General features: G+C 39.9%; 1 protein-coding gene across 4 annotated transcripts in view; it reads left to right on the top strand.

Moving 5' to 3' along the window:
- PRKCD (protein kinase C delta) overlaps nucleotides 1-13,125 on the top strand; it is a 60,328-nt gene that overhangs the window by 40,630 nt on the left and 6,573 nt on the right. For 3 of the 4 annotated variants that reach the window (XM_088061831.1, XM_088061830.1, XM_005522174.3), the window contains exons 5-12: nucleotides 7,852-8,008; nucleotides 8,650-8,681; nucleotides 9,360-9,445; nucleotides 9,741-9,870; nucleotides 10,494-10,594; nucleotides 11,735-11,831; nucleotides 12,141-12,271; nucleotides 12,911-13,084. In XM_088061831.1, the coding sequence (XP_087917957.1) occupies nucleotides 7,852-8,008; nucleotides 8,650-8,681; nucleotides 9,360-9,445; nucleotides 9,741-9,870; nucleotides 10,494-10,594; nucleotides 11,735-11,831; nucleotides 12,141-12,271; nucleotides 12,911-13,084 (908 nt within the window). The remainder of the gene's footprint in view (nucleotides 1-7,851; nucleotides 8,009-8,649; nucleotides 8,682-9,359; nucleotides 9,446-9,740; nucleotides 9,871-10,493; nucleotides 10,595-11,734; nucleotides 11,832-12,140; nucleotides 12,272-12,910; nucleotides 13,085-13,125) is intronic. The other variant, XM_088061832.1, reaches the window with a different exon arrangement.

The following is a 13,125-nucleotide window of genomic DNA, read 5'->3' as shown; positions in this document are numbered from 1 at the left end:
TGGGAAACTTGTTTTGTGGATTGGAGAAGTGGGTCTGAGTTTCCTGGGATTCAGATGTCCTATTCACTAATTACAGAAACTGATTGTAGCAATGAGTGAATGGTTTAGTGTTAAAATGCAAATCTAGTCAATGATCTGACCTACCAGTTTAAAAAGTGAACAGCCTGTCTGTGTCAGAAACCTTAACAGGCTCTTTGGAAATGAGCTAGGAGGGAAGCTTCAAGCACAATAATAAAACAAAGAATTTTGGCATGCATTTGTGTATGTGGGGAGTCCTTTCCTAAAGGAAATGCTGTAAACCTCAACTTGCTCAGCTTGCAGTTAAGACTTTCCCATACTAGATGTCATAAAACCATTATTTCTTGGGAATAATATTGTAATTATAATATAACTGGTCTGACAGACCTGGCCTACCAGTCTTATAAGGTTTAATAGTATGTGTTCATAAATAACTGAAAAGAGTAAGCAGGAAGTTTTAGGTGGTTAGATTTTTTCCACCAGACATTTATAGAGGGAGCACAGTTCTGCTCTCTAGAACAAGTTCATTGGGAAGTACCATACATTTTTGTACCATCTTGCAGAAGATAGAATGTGATGTGCATAGGTTACATTTCAGAGATGATGTTTTATCTTTGTGATGACAAAAAAACCAGCCTATATACCTGTTGCTTTGGTGTCTATGAAAAGTCAAGACTTTAAAGCAAAATTTAAAAACTGCTGTGACTTGAAATAGAGGCTGTAACTGAGAGCTTTTCTCAGGTGTGTTTAAACTGGTGTGAACCATTATATTACAAAATATTTATCTTGGTCTTTGTCATAGTTTCTTGCACAAGGCTGTTTCATGGGGAAATGGTAATATGGTCATATATATTTAATGAGATATATAGAAATCCATTTCTCCTGGACATCCAGAAGTTTCTCAAGCAAATCTGTGCAAAGCCAGTTTTTGTATTTTCAGTTGTTTATTTAATGAGGCTGAAGCATATTTTCTCCTCTCCACACAGATGTGGAAAAGTACAGATAGCATAAGTGAAAACCTTCCATAATTTATTATTAGTTGTTAGTAGGAAGGTAATATACTTGTGTGCTGAAAGTACTAAATTAATTTTACTCAGCAATCAAAATAACTTAAAAATAGATCCAATGTTCTTGCAGTTCTTTTCATTGCCTTTATTAGGGATTGCAGATGGTGCTGGATGAAGCCTAAATACCAAACGATCATTAAGTCATGTATTTATATTCTAATTGGCAAGTTAATATTCACATCTTAATGCACTTTCTTGACCTTCTACTTGGCAATGACTTCCTATTTACCTTCTGCTTTATATGAAATTAGTCACTGATACATTTTTGGTAACTAAACCACAGAGGTGGTAGACATTGCCGTTCAAGACATTTGTACATTACATTTTGTGGAGGAAAGTCACTCAATCTGATATTTTAATGTGAACACTGCAAATATCAATAAATTTTAACAAAACTACTCCTCCTCAAGGTTGTAAACCTCCCTTATGTCAGTGTGTAATGCTGCTAAATAGGCAAACACTGATTGTTGGCTCATCATTGTGCTGCTGTAAATGTTCTCTCCAGTTAAATTAGCACTTAGCAATGTGAGAGCAGAAAGGTTTGCTGGTGCACTGCAAGGATGTTTGTGTAACATCCATTCCCCACACTGCTGAAACCCTCAGTTAACAGCTGAAAGCTCAGAGACAGTTCACGTTCCTTCCTATGCACTTGTCATTTGGTTCTCCCTCTGACCTGCCTTTGCACACAGAACTCTCTGGTAGCTGTGTTTCTAAAATACTAAAAAAGGCTTGTTCTGAAACTGGTATTTCAGTTGTTCCATGGTTTATTCAAAGGTATTGCTGCCATTTGTATCTTTGAGTTATAGGTGCTACCTTTTGTTTGAAAATCTCCGAGCACTTCACAGAAGAGACTAATTCTTTCTTTGCCTTGTTTTGAAAACTGAGGCTGCTGTTTTTCAAACCTTTCTTTTCAGTAGCAAACATTCTGCTACCTTTAGAGAAAACTGCTTTCCTCTGCTGCAGTGGTACAGAGCAGGAAAATCAGAATGTTATTGCTCCATTAACAGATATATTCTTAGAGGGAAAAAAAACCCACAAAATAAGCTGGTATTAATGGTTCTTCCATGGTAGACTACACTGAGACTTTTCATTTGAATATTCTTTTTCCAGATTGAGGCTTGAGACCTGACCAGTTAATTTAGTGCTGCATATGAAAAGTCTTACCAGTCTTAAAGGTTTTTTTTCTTCCTAGACCCTATAAAATGGGGACTGCAGAGCCCTGCCTTAGAGTTGTCAAAGAACTTTTTTGTCTTCTGTCCTGTAATTTGAATATGAGCTTGTGCTGGAAGTTCAAAAGCTTTTCTCCTCATGTGTGAAATGTGAGAACATGGTGTTAACCTCAATTTTCATTTTGAAATTGTTTTCCTTCTACCCCTTTTTCTTTCGTTCTAGTATTGAAACTAGCTTATAATTCTGTAAAGCAGCTTTAGTTTTAATAGGTGGGAATTGAAATACGTTTAATGCTTTGCTTGATCTTTGTTTATTCAAACGTGGTTAATGACCTCCTTGAGTAAGAAAACGCAGAACCTCACTCTCCTGAGTGTGTCGTGCAGTGTTAGCAGCTTTGAGAGTGTGCTTGTGTCTTGGGTTTGAATTCTGAATTGCTGTTTTGCTGGCTATAGCTTCCTGCAGAAAGGGGCAGTGCAATTTTTCCTTAAAATGCCATTAGAAGTACCAGAAGGTGAGTAATTTGCATATGAACTTTTGCTATCTCAAGTGTCTGACTTCTGGGAGAGGGACATGAACCAGAGAACTGAATATATTTTGAATATGTTGCTCTCTGTGTGTTGAGCATTGGGGAAGCATGAGACTTCAACATTTTTCTGAGTTATCTGTGAAAAATAATATGGTAAACAATGGATTTGCCATTTCAGTGTGTGTATTGTATGGGCCTAAAGTAAGATTTGAAGAAAGTGTCTCTATGGATGAGGTGTGTTGTGGCAGGATGGTCACATTTTTAATGAATAATAGTGATGAGGGCTGAAGAGCCAGAACTGAACCTTATAATTGTACATGGGGATGTTGGTATGATTTAATCATTTAAGTGAGAAACTGCTGTTTCTAGAAATTTGGTTAATGTGGAGGTTGTTCAGTGGCACCTCATATCTGCTTTAATCTGCACCAGAAGTGAGATTGCATGAATTTAACAAAAACATCTATAGGCTTTATATTCTGATTTTTCTCTAGGAGAATCAGACAGTTGCAGATGTGATTACATAGATACCAGGCTGTGGTTCCCAAGGTTCCCAAGGTAGTTAATGTGTTGTGCAGAGCACAGAAAATCGGATATAGTTGGTACCTTCAGTAGGAGTTGGATTGAGATGCTGTATCTTTAAAGGTTGGTTTTACTGTCTAATTTGAAAAAGAAAAAAAGAAAAAAAAATACCTATTTTCCAGTTAATTCCTGGTTTTATCACCACAAATGAGATACCAGAGGTCTCTGAAGAAGCATTTGCCAAAACACTGAGCTGTAAAAAACACTACAAAATCTGCCATGTGCTTGGTTTGGGGGCTGGGTTTTAATCCTGGATTGAAAAGCAGGGCTTGTTAAAGCTGGTGTTTTGTTTTACACTTTGTTCAAGGCCAGGCTGGATGGGGCTCTGAGCAGCCTGGTCTAGTGGAAGTTACCCCTGCCTGTGGCAAACTTTGGAACTGAATGCTCTGACCCAAACCCGTGAGCCTCTTTAGAGGGGTAGCACACAGGCCAGAATGATTTAATGCACGTTCATGCCACAGAACTGAATGCTTTTGGGAAACTTCTGTAAATGGTTTCTTGGGGTTTTGGGTTTGGTTAGGTTTTTTTTAACAAGTGATCTTTAAAACAATATTCTCCAGGACCAGGTTGAAGAGCAGTTTGCCTCTGAGACAGTTCATGCTGGGAAAATCTCCTTTGTCAGGAGCAAGCTTTCCCTTTTAATGATTCCTCTGAGAGATTAATATTTTTCTTGACCTGAAGATACACTTAACTTTCAAACAAAGCCAAGTGCAAGGCTGCAGAACAGCAGAAGGAGACAGACACTGAAATGTTAGTGGGGTTTGTAATTTATTATAAAGTTTCAGGCAAATCTCAGCCTGTGCAACCAGCTCAGAAAATTCCTTTCCTTTGCCTGTTTGAAGTGAAGTTCTGGTTCCCAGTCTCTGACAGTAGCATTGTTATCTTTTCTTTTCACAAACAGCACCATGAAATGAGTACTTTAAAATTAAAAATGAACTCTGAGGATGGCAAATATTTTTTCAATTATTTTTTTTTAAGAAAAAAAAAAAGTAGGGTTACCTTGTTTTCTTCTGTCCTTGGACTTTTGAGGTTCAATTGAGACAATGTGACATCTCACCTTGAAATTTATTGCAGCTCAGCAGAGCCCCAGCAATATTATTTTAGTAAATGTTTTCCAGGCAATGGGTTGGGTGTTGTGTGTCTGTGGGGACAGTGAAATGTTCAGCAGGACAGGCACTGCAGCTGAACAGAGAATACAGGGGGTGTTTACAGCAGTCTGGAGAGCTGCACTGTCAATTCACAGCCCTGCTTCATGGTTTCTTCTTGAATGTACAGCACAGAGTTCTGGGCGTTTGTGTCAGATCAGCTGCAAGTTTTGAGAAGAGACCTTGAAATACTTGAGTGTGTCAGTGATAAATATTAACCACAGCTCTCAACAGAGGAAATAGATTATGTTTAATGGTGTGTGCTGCATCGAAAATGATTCATGTCAAGTCCTGGCTGCAGAGGTCACCTGGATCCTGGTTGCTGATTCAGCTGTTCTGTGCTTGCTCTTTCGGACCATGTACTGGTTCATGACAAGCATTTAATTTATGGGAACCCTGACTTGCTTGGAGGGGGAAGCAAAGTTTTCCCTTTGTGTTTCTCCATCCCACTCATCTCCACCCTGCATCCATACAGTTATTGTGAAAGTTACTTCCCTGCAATTGTTGATTATCTCTGCATCTCTGAAATTAAGCCTTTATTCTCCAGTTAATTCCATGATTGGCTGAGCTGCTTAAAACTTTTGGAGCAATACACATTAAAGGCAATTTACACATTAAAGATAACTTGTTAAACATGCCCATAGTAAATTGAAATTATGCCACAATTTCCAAGCTACCTCAGCTCCAGATGAGCTTGACTAACAGCTGCTCTCCAAACCTCTCAGCTGCTTCTGAACCAGACAAAAATGTTTTCAGCTATTCTTTGTTATATTGGTTGGTTTTGGCAAAGGCATCTAACAAGGCAGCTGAGTTCTAAAGTGTGTGTGTCCTCACATGCAGATTTTGAGTTTTTGCTGTGCTCAAGGATTCTTCCCCATTAAAGTATACTTAAGGAAAACGTGAAAAAAAAAAAAGAGGAAAAAACCCCAAAGTGATCAGTTTATATAATTAACATCTCAAGGAAATAATTGTCAGTCTCACATATTTCTCTTAAGTTTGATATCAGGGTTTCAGAGAGGGAGGAAACGCTGGTGTTTCCCATAAATTGCTCAAGTTCTGTCAGAAACTTCTGCACGCAGTATCAGCAATGCTAAATTGCTCCAAGTATTTCAGCATGAGGTTTGTTCCTCACTGAACACTTTGTTTGCTTGTGTTATGGACTTCAGAAAGGCTTTTATCTGGTAATTTGCTGCATCACAGGTGATCTCAGAATATTGCCATAAAGTAAAAGGCCTTTCTCTGCTTTTTGCTGTTACTGATTAAATCTCGCTTACAAAGACATCCTTTACAGCAGCAAACAATATGAAATATTGTTTCCTCTCAAGCACTTTGCTTCCCTTGCACCACACAAGTGTGGTTTCCCTGAAGCATTTGGGGAGCAGTGGGTGAGGTCTGTGTGTTTGCTCAGCACAATTAAGCAGAGATGGCACAGTTTGCAGACTGCCACAAGCTGAAGTGCAGCAGCTGATGAGTTTGTGTGGGGTGAATTTAGCAGCCTGTTTGAACAAGGAAAACAAGTCCTGTTCCTGGAGGGGTAGGGGTAACTGAGGGACTGTCACAGTGCACACTGGAAGGTCCTTTCATGGACTGTCAGGATGGGTTTTTCTCTGAACAAGGTAGTCAATTTCTCAGAAAAGTACATTAATACCTAGTGGCAAAACCTGGAGGCCTTTTTTAAACTTTCTTTTCACTAATATGCTTAATCTTTCCTTAATCTCTGAGCTAATGATGCCATTTCTTTTCTAAGACAGCACACAGCTGCTGCAGTGTGGCTGCTGCTGGCTGTGACAGATAAGTTAGTTTAGGACACTCAGAATGATGTCTCATGACAGATTGTATTCCAGGTTCAGCAGTCTGTTGGAATAGCAGTGGTGGCAGCCAGGTGAAAAAAAGGAGAACCAAGTGCATCTAGCAGCAAGAAAACCTGAGCTCCTGGGTAATTTTGTAGTAAGCTCAGGAACTGCAGTGAGTGGCAGAGGAAACAAATCTGCTTCTGTCAGTGCTAAAAGCAAGTCTCCCACTGATCATGATAAAAGGCAGCAATGCAACAGAGCAAATTTTAAAAAACTATTATATTGACAATGGGGAAAATGCTCTTCTGACTTTTTTCCTTACTCCTGTGGAAATTCCCAGCCTGCAAACAGCAAGATCCTGTTTCCCTCAGCTTTTCAGCACTTTGCAGATGTGAACCATGTCCACGTTTCTTCCAGGCTGGCACCCACAAGCTGCTGGCCAGAGCTGATGGAGTTAGCAGTTGATTGGCTCCTCTTTGCCATCTCAAGCCTTTATCTTTTCCTGCTGGATGGGATTTCAGCAATCCCTTTCTGTTGACAAGAAAGGTGTTTTTGGGTTACATCACCAGTTACCCAGTCTCTTGATACCCCCTGTACTGGGTTACCTCTGCTACAAACCCCTATGACTTTAAAAATGCCCAATTAAGACTAAATAGTTTGTGTCTCAGTCTTACAGCCACAAACACACATTTTTGTAAAAGAAACTCAGAAGCTTCCTTGGAAATGAATGAAAATAATCAGAACCTCTAATGAGGATCTGTATGAGCCAGCTGGACTTGGAGCCGGAGAATTTGTTTCTTGTTTTATTTCTTGGCTTGATGCTACACTTGATTTCTATGTGATCCAGTATTAGATGCTACAGTAGATGGGAGCAGGTAGTATTATTATAATAATAAATATTCCATGGGGATAGATGGGAAAGGAAGGAGACTGAGACTTGTGGAAAGATAAAATATGATTGTTATGAAACAGCAAAATGGAAATGTCTAACTGAAAATCTCATTTGTCCTTGCTGCTTAATGATTCTGGAGGCTGGAAGAAAGTCATCTTCCCATAGGATGGTGCTGTGGTCACCCAGAAGGTCCTGCAGCAGCTCATCTGAATTTCTGCTGTAGTCCTGGCTCAGGAGGGCATGTGGAGCAGCAGCGTGGAAAGGCTTCTGCTGACCCTCCTGCTTCCAATAAAATACTTATTCATAGTAAACATAAATCACATAACAGAAATCACAGATTTATTTTTTTCAAGGAACAAGGGTGGTTATCACTTCTCTGTCAAAACTATGCTCCATCCCTGCTTTTTGCTCTCAGTTCATTAGCTGAAGGCTTTTTCTGCCTGGGCAGGAGTGGGAATGGCTTGCACAGGAGCACAGGGACACCTTGGGAAGCAGTGTGTGCACCTGTACCAGCCCTGCTGGACTGAAAGTCTGCACAATGCAGGTGTAAAATGAACAGAAACACGAGCCAGAAAAACAAACTGAACATTTGGGAGAAGCAAGTATTAACCTTTGTAATACCTGGAAGTATTAAGAGTGTGTCTTGCTGTGTCCCCCTCAGACTGCAGACAGTCGATGAAGGAAGAGGAGGGGACAGTAACTATCAACAGGAGAGGAGCTATCAAGCAAGCCAAAATCCACTACATCAAAAATCATGAATTTATTGCCACCTTCTTTGGACAACCTACATTTTGCTCTGTCTGCAGAGACTTTGTATGGTAAGAAAGAAAATCTAAGCCTCCCCCAGCTCCAAGGGCCAAATTACTGCAAAATTTGCTTCGGATATACACTCGGACAAAACATGACAAATAAATTTGTGTTGGGAAATTGAAGTTATATACTCACTAAGAGCATTTTTATACCTAAGAACTATAGTTGTCTTTCACATTGAGAAATAGAGCTTGAACATTTTTGCCACTGAAATAATAGGCAGAAATTCCATCAGCATCAAGTGATACCTGGCCATGATCATCAGCAGCTCTGTCACAGGAGAACGAGGGCGGTGGTCTGGGAAAATAATGCCCAGGCTTTGAGATGTGAAGTGATTAATGGCAGACAAGAGACCCATAGAGAGCCAGAAGTTGGATCCCTTTCATAGTAAGGCTGGTTTTGTCCTAAGTTAGGTTGGGAGGATTTCCCATGTGATTGAAACCTTCTTGTTTCTGGGTTTTCCTCCTAATTTGCTGGTCTAACAAACACAGGACCTTGACCTCTAAACCCTGCTTTCCTAAAACAGAGGATTCTGATTTCCAGAATTTAGACCAGCTTATTGGTTGGTTGACATGATTAAAATAAAGTAAAAACCAGCCATCTTTTATTCCAGAAAATGTATTGATTTCCTTTTTTATTTGTTTTTCAGGGGACTCAACAAGCAGGGATACAAATGTAGACGTAAGTTGTTTTTTTGTTTGATTTTTTGTTTTTTTTTTTACTTATGCTGCTTTCCACATGGATCTGGAGATCTAATAGTTACTCTTGAAAAAAATATGTAAATATGCATGGCACAATGCATCATTACTATGGGTAGTAGTAGATGTTAAATATCAACTTTGCACAATAACCAAAGGAATCTGACTCTGATTCCTACCTGGGATTTCAGTATCAAGATTTAGACTTAGCTATTGTTCTCAGAAGTGTGCAATGCTGTTGAAAAGTTGCACTCATTTATGACAGCTGGTTTTTGTTAAACCTTTTCTAAAGTGAATTACAACTGCTGAGGGGTTTTACAGCTGAATTGAAAATCACTTTTGACTTGGCATAGATCTGTGCATTACTCCAATCAGGGAGGAGCTGTCAAAGGGTAAAACTCAAAAGCATAATATTGTCCTTCTGTTATCAAATGCCAGGGGCATTGCTGATTCAGTTTAGAAATAAAGTTTATGGTAAAAGAAAAGGGGTGGGGGAATCAGCTTAAAAAATATTACCTTGATAGAAAATAAACTTTTGGTGTATATAATATGATGCAAAAGGAGTGTGATTTTCACATTCTGCCATTAAATGTGAACACCTCATCCCATGTATTTATTATCTGAAGGTATCTTTTTTTTTTTTCTTGTGCATGTCTTGAAGAATGCAATGCTGCTATTCATAAGAAATGCATTGATAAAATCATTGGGAGGTGTACTGGTACTGCAGCCAACAGCAGGGATACAATGGTAAGAGCTGGAACAATATATTTAGAGTGTAATTACATAATTAAACATTGCTGAACTAACAAAACCTTGTACAGAAGCTGACAACTCCATTTTGGGAGATGCTTGGCTGTACAACCCAAGGTTGTGTCTTTGTTTAAAGTTGTGTAAAGTTCTGTAACACGCAGTGGGCAAAGCTTTCAAGTAAGAAAAGCAGCTGAAAGCTCTGTGAGGGGTGGGTTCTGTGTGGGGGGCAGATCCATCTCCCTGCTGGGGGAGGGAGGCAAGGCTGAGATGAAATCATTGTGGCTGTGCTCAGTTCCAGAAGGAGAGGTTCAACATCGACATGCCCCACCGCTTCCGAGTCTACAACTACATGAGCCCCACCTTCTGTGACCACTGTGGCAGCCTGCTCTGGGGGCTGGTCAAGCAAGGGCTCAAGTGTGAAGGTGAGGAGGAGGAGGGAGCTGGCAGCTCTCTGTGCTTTTCCAGTGCTCCCTGCACTGGAGACTGCTGTTGGTGCACACTGTGCCTTTCCGTGAGTATCATGTAGGGTGGGATTTGTCTCATCCATAGCGGGTAAGATGGCTTTTGTACAAAGAGAGACAGAGGCACTGGGCTCATGGGACAGCTCAGCCAAGGTGAGATGCTGAAGGAGTCAGGAAACACTGCAGAGGTGTAATCTTGAGCATTATCAAAATTACTGCTCTGGGAATAGTGGGAATTTGGTGACTGACTCAACATAGCATCTCAAAGTGTGTTCAAAGCATTTACTGTAAATATTGCTTTTATAATTCTCCCACAAAAAGGCAAGGTCATGCTTATCACAGATTCTAGAATAATCACAATAATTTTAGAATAAAGTAATGATGATTGGAGGTTTTTTACTTCTGAAACCTTTTTTTAGCCTTCATTGTGTTAAAGGATAAAAACTGCAATTTTGGTAGCAATGACAGGTCCGTGTCCAGTCTGGCCTTAAACAAAAGGTTTCTGAACTGCACAGAACAGCTCTGTGTCTTGTAACATCAGTATTTTCCTGATGCTTTTATAACAATCCTTACATTTCCCTTAGAATGTGGGATGAATGTACATCATAAATGCCAGAAGAAGGTGGCAAACTTATGTGGAATAAACCAGAAGTTGCTAGCTGAAGCTTTAAATCAAGTTAGCCAGGTAAGCTTTATTGCCATTTCTCAGGTAATTACTTGTTTTCAGAGCATTTCACTCCATCTTTTCTGCATCACTTTTATGGGGAACTGTGTTTGGAAAAGAGGAAAGGCAAACAGCTTTGTCTTTTTTAATTTGACACATACGGAGAATAACAAAGGTATCAGCAGCCTGAAACTGAAATAGAGAAGGGAGTTTGCCACTTAAACAATTTTTAGAAAGGTGTGTGGCTTGCTGAAATCCATTCTTTTTTCTTCTGTGGTGCTAAGATTATTCTGTCCCTTTCTGTTTAATGGATTAAACAGTGGCATCTGAAATCTGCTTTTACATGCTACAACTTTAAATTTCCACTTGAATGATAAAATTAAGTGAATAAGGAGAAATATACCAGATAGTCCCATTTTTTATTCATCTGATATATATATATACAGAAAGCCCCTCTGAAATTAATGCTGGCCCCATAGCTTGCATTGTTAATCTCCTGCTGCAGCATGATTCTTTTGTGGTCAGCTTCTGCAAATAAAGATTCAGACACAAGCTCTAAAATAAAACAGGAAAATATATCACAAAAGCCAACTGCTTCCTCTGAGATGTGTATTCCTAAGCTTTCACAGGATATTTACTTTGAAAACAGTGAGCTGTTGTGGCCGCTCTTTTATGACACAGGAGTTCAATTTTTTTCATTACTGAAATTTGATCTCAGGCATTTTCCATATGTAAAAGTTGTTTCCCTGTGCTAAGGACAGATGTCACATCCAGATACGACTTCAGCATGTCCAGTAAAACAGCAATTCCCATCTCCTTTTTCATGTGGACAGACATCCAAGGGGATGCTCTCCCACCATTCAAATTCTTTCCACTGTGGATTCAAACCATTAGACCTTTAATAATTTTGCAATGACCAATACAACATAGGCTGTTCAGAAATTTCAGTGACTTATTTTCTTGCAGGAATTAAAGCTAATGGCTGATGTGAAGCTGTAAAGAAGGTGACTAAATAGTCTATGAACCAGACTTCTTGATAAAAGATATTTACTGGGAGTTAATAGTTGAAAGTTTAGCTGCTATCATGTTACATCTAAATCTCATACTCTATTTCTAAAGTAACACTGCTAATATAATGTCAAATATTCCCCTTCTTCCCAGAAATCTACACGAAGATCTGATTCTGGATCTGTAGAAAGTGTTGGTATTTATCAAGATTTTGATAAGAAACATAAAGCTCCAGGAGGAGACACAACAGGTGAGAAAGCAGATAATGTTTCAATACAGCCACTTACCTACCAGACAATTTAAGAAGTTATTCATTCTTGCCTTGTGTTAGACAATTTTTTTAATAAATGCTGCTAAAAAAGCCAGGATGTATTTCTTTTTACCATCTCCTGGCCACACAAAATGCTTACACAGGACTTGTCCCTTATGTTTATGTTCACCAGTAATTCCAGCAGCAGATGCACTGGAAAAACCCTGTCAGTACCTATTTCTTATCCAGGGCTCTGAGTCCTGCAGTGTTTCTGCATCCACTGAAGTTTCCCCTCCCTGTTTTGACCAGCAGATAACAGCGAGTATGATAAGCTCTGGGAGGTAAACGCAACCAAGCCAGTGCCAAGAGCTGCAAGGAGAAAATTCAACATAGACAGCTTTGTCTTCCACAAAGTGCTGGGGAAAGGCAGCTTTGGGAAGGTATGTGACAAACTGAGAGCTAAGGTGTCTGCCTCACTTGATCTCTGCAATGTGATGGGCTGTTTCCTTAAGCAGAAAGGTCTCACAGCTTCTTGGGTCAGTAATCTTCTGACAGAATTGTACATAGACAGCTTTGTCAAAGGCACTAGAAATTCATCAGCTGGATCTCATGTAAACCCAAAAGTGATTCATTGTGCACAGCAGTTTGTCAGTGTTTAGTATTGGGGCAGAGGAATTGCCCTTTAATGCACCCAGTGCAAATGTATATTTTAGTTCTGTTCCCTCCACACAGAAGCATCCCCAGTGCAGTGGCAGGGGATGTTTGGGAGAGCAGTGGGCCCCCCACGGGCTCTGTCCACTGCTGTCTCTGAAACTGCAGCTCTAGTGACAGACCAGGCTTTGCATGCCTGCTGTTTAAACTCTCACAAGACATGGACAGAGAAACTGCTGTGCCTGTGGTACCCCATCTCCTCATCTGTGTCCAGCAGCTTCACCTTCCCAACCCTCCCTCATCTTTCTCATTTAAACGTTTTGTAATTGTCAGTGCACCTGCTGTGAACACCTTTGGCTTTCCCTCACTGGTACATCAGCACCACTCTTTCCTACGCATGCTGTACTCTTATCTTTTATGTTTTGTAGGTTCTGCTTGCTGAGCTGAAAGGGAAGAATGAATTCTTTGCTATCAAAGCTCTGAAAAAGGACGTGGTGCTAATTGATGATGATGTGGAATGTACCATGGTGGAAAAGAGGGTTCTTGCTCTTGCCTGGGAAAATCCATTTCTCACACATCTTTACTGCACATTTCAGACAAAGGTAAGAAAAATTTCAGTGGTGACAGCAACACAACAGATTGA

This window comes from Pseudopodoces humilis, chromosome 13 (genome assembly GCF_049639895.1).
Source record: "Pseudopodoces humilis isolate 2021_Gansu_Grassland_sample_001 chromosome 13, ASM4963989v1, whole genome shotgun sequence".
NCBI classification, from domain to species: domain Eukaryota; kingdom Metazoa; phylum Chordata; class Aves; order Passeriformes; family Paridae; genus Pseudopodoces; species Pseudopodoces humilis.
Note: the sequence above shows the minus strand (reverse complement) of the source record. Positions and strands in the feature narration are given on the sequence as shown.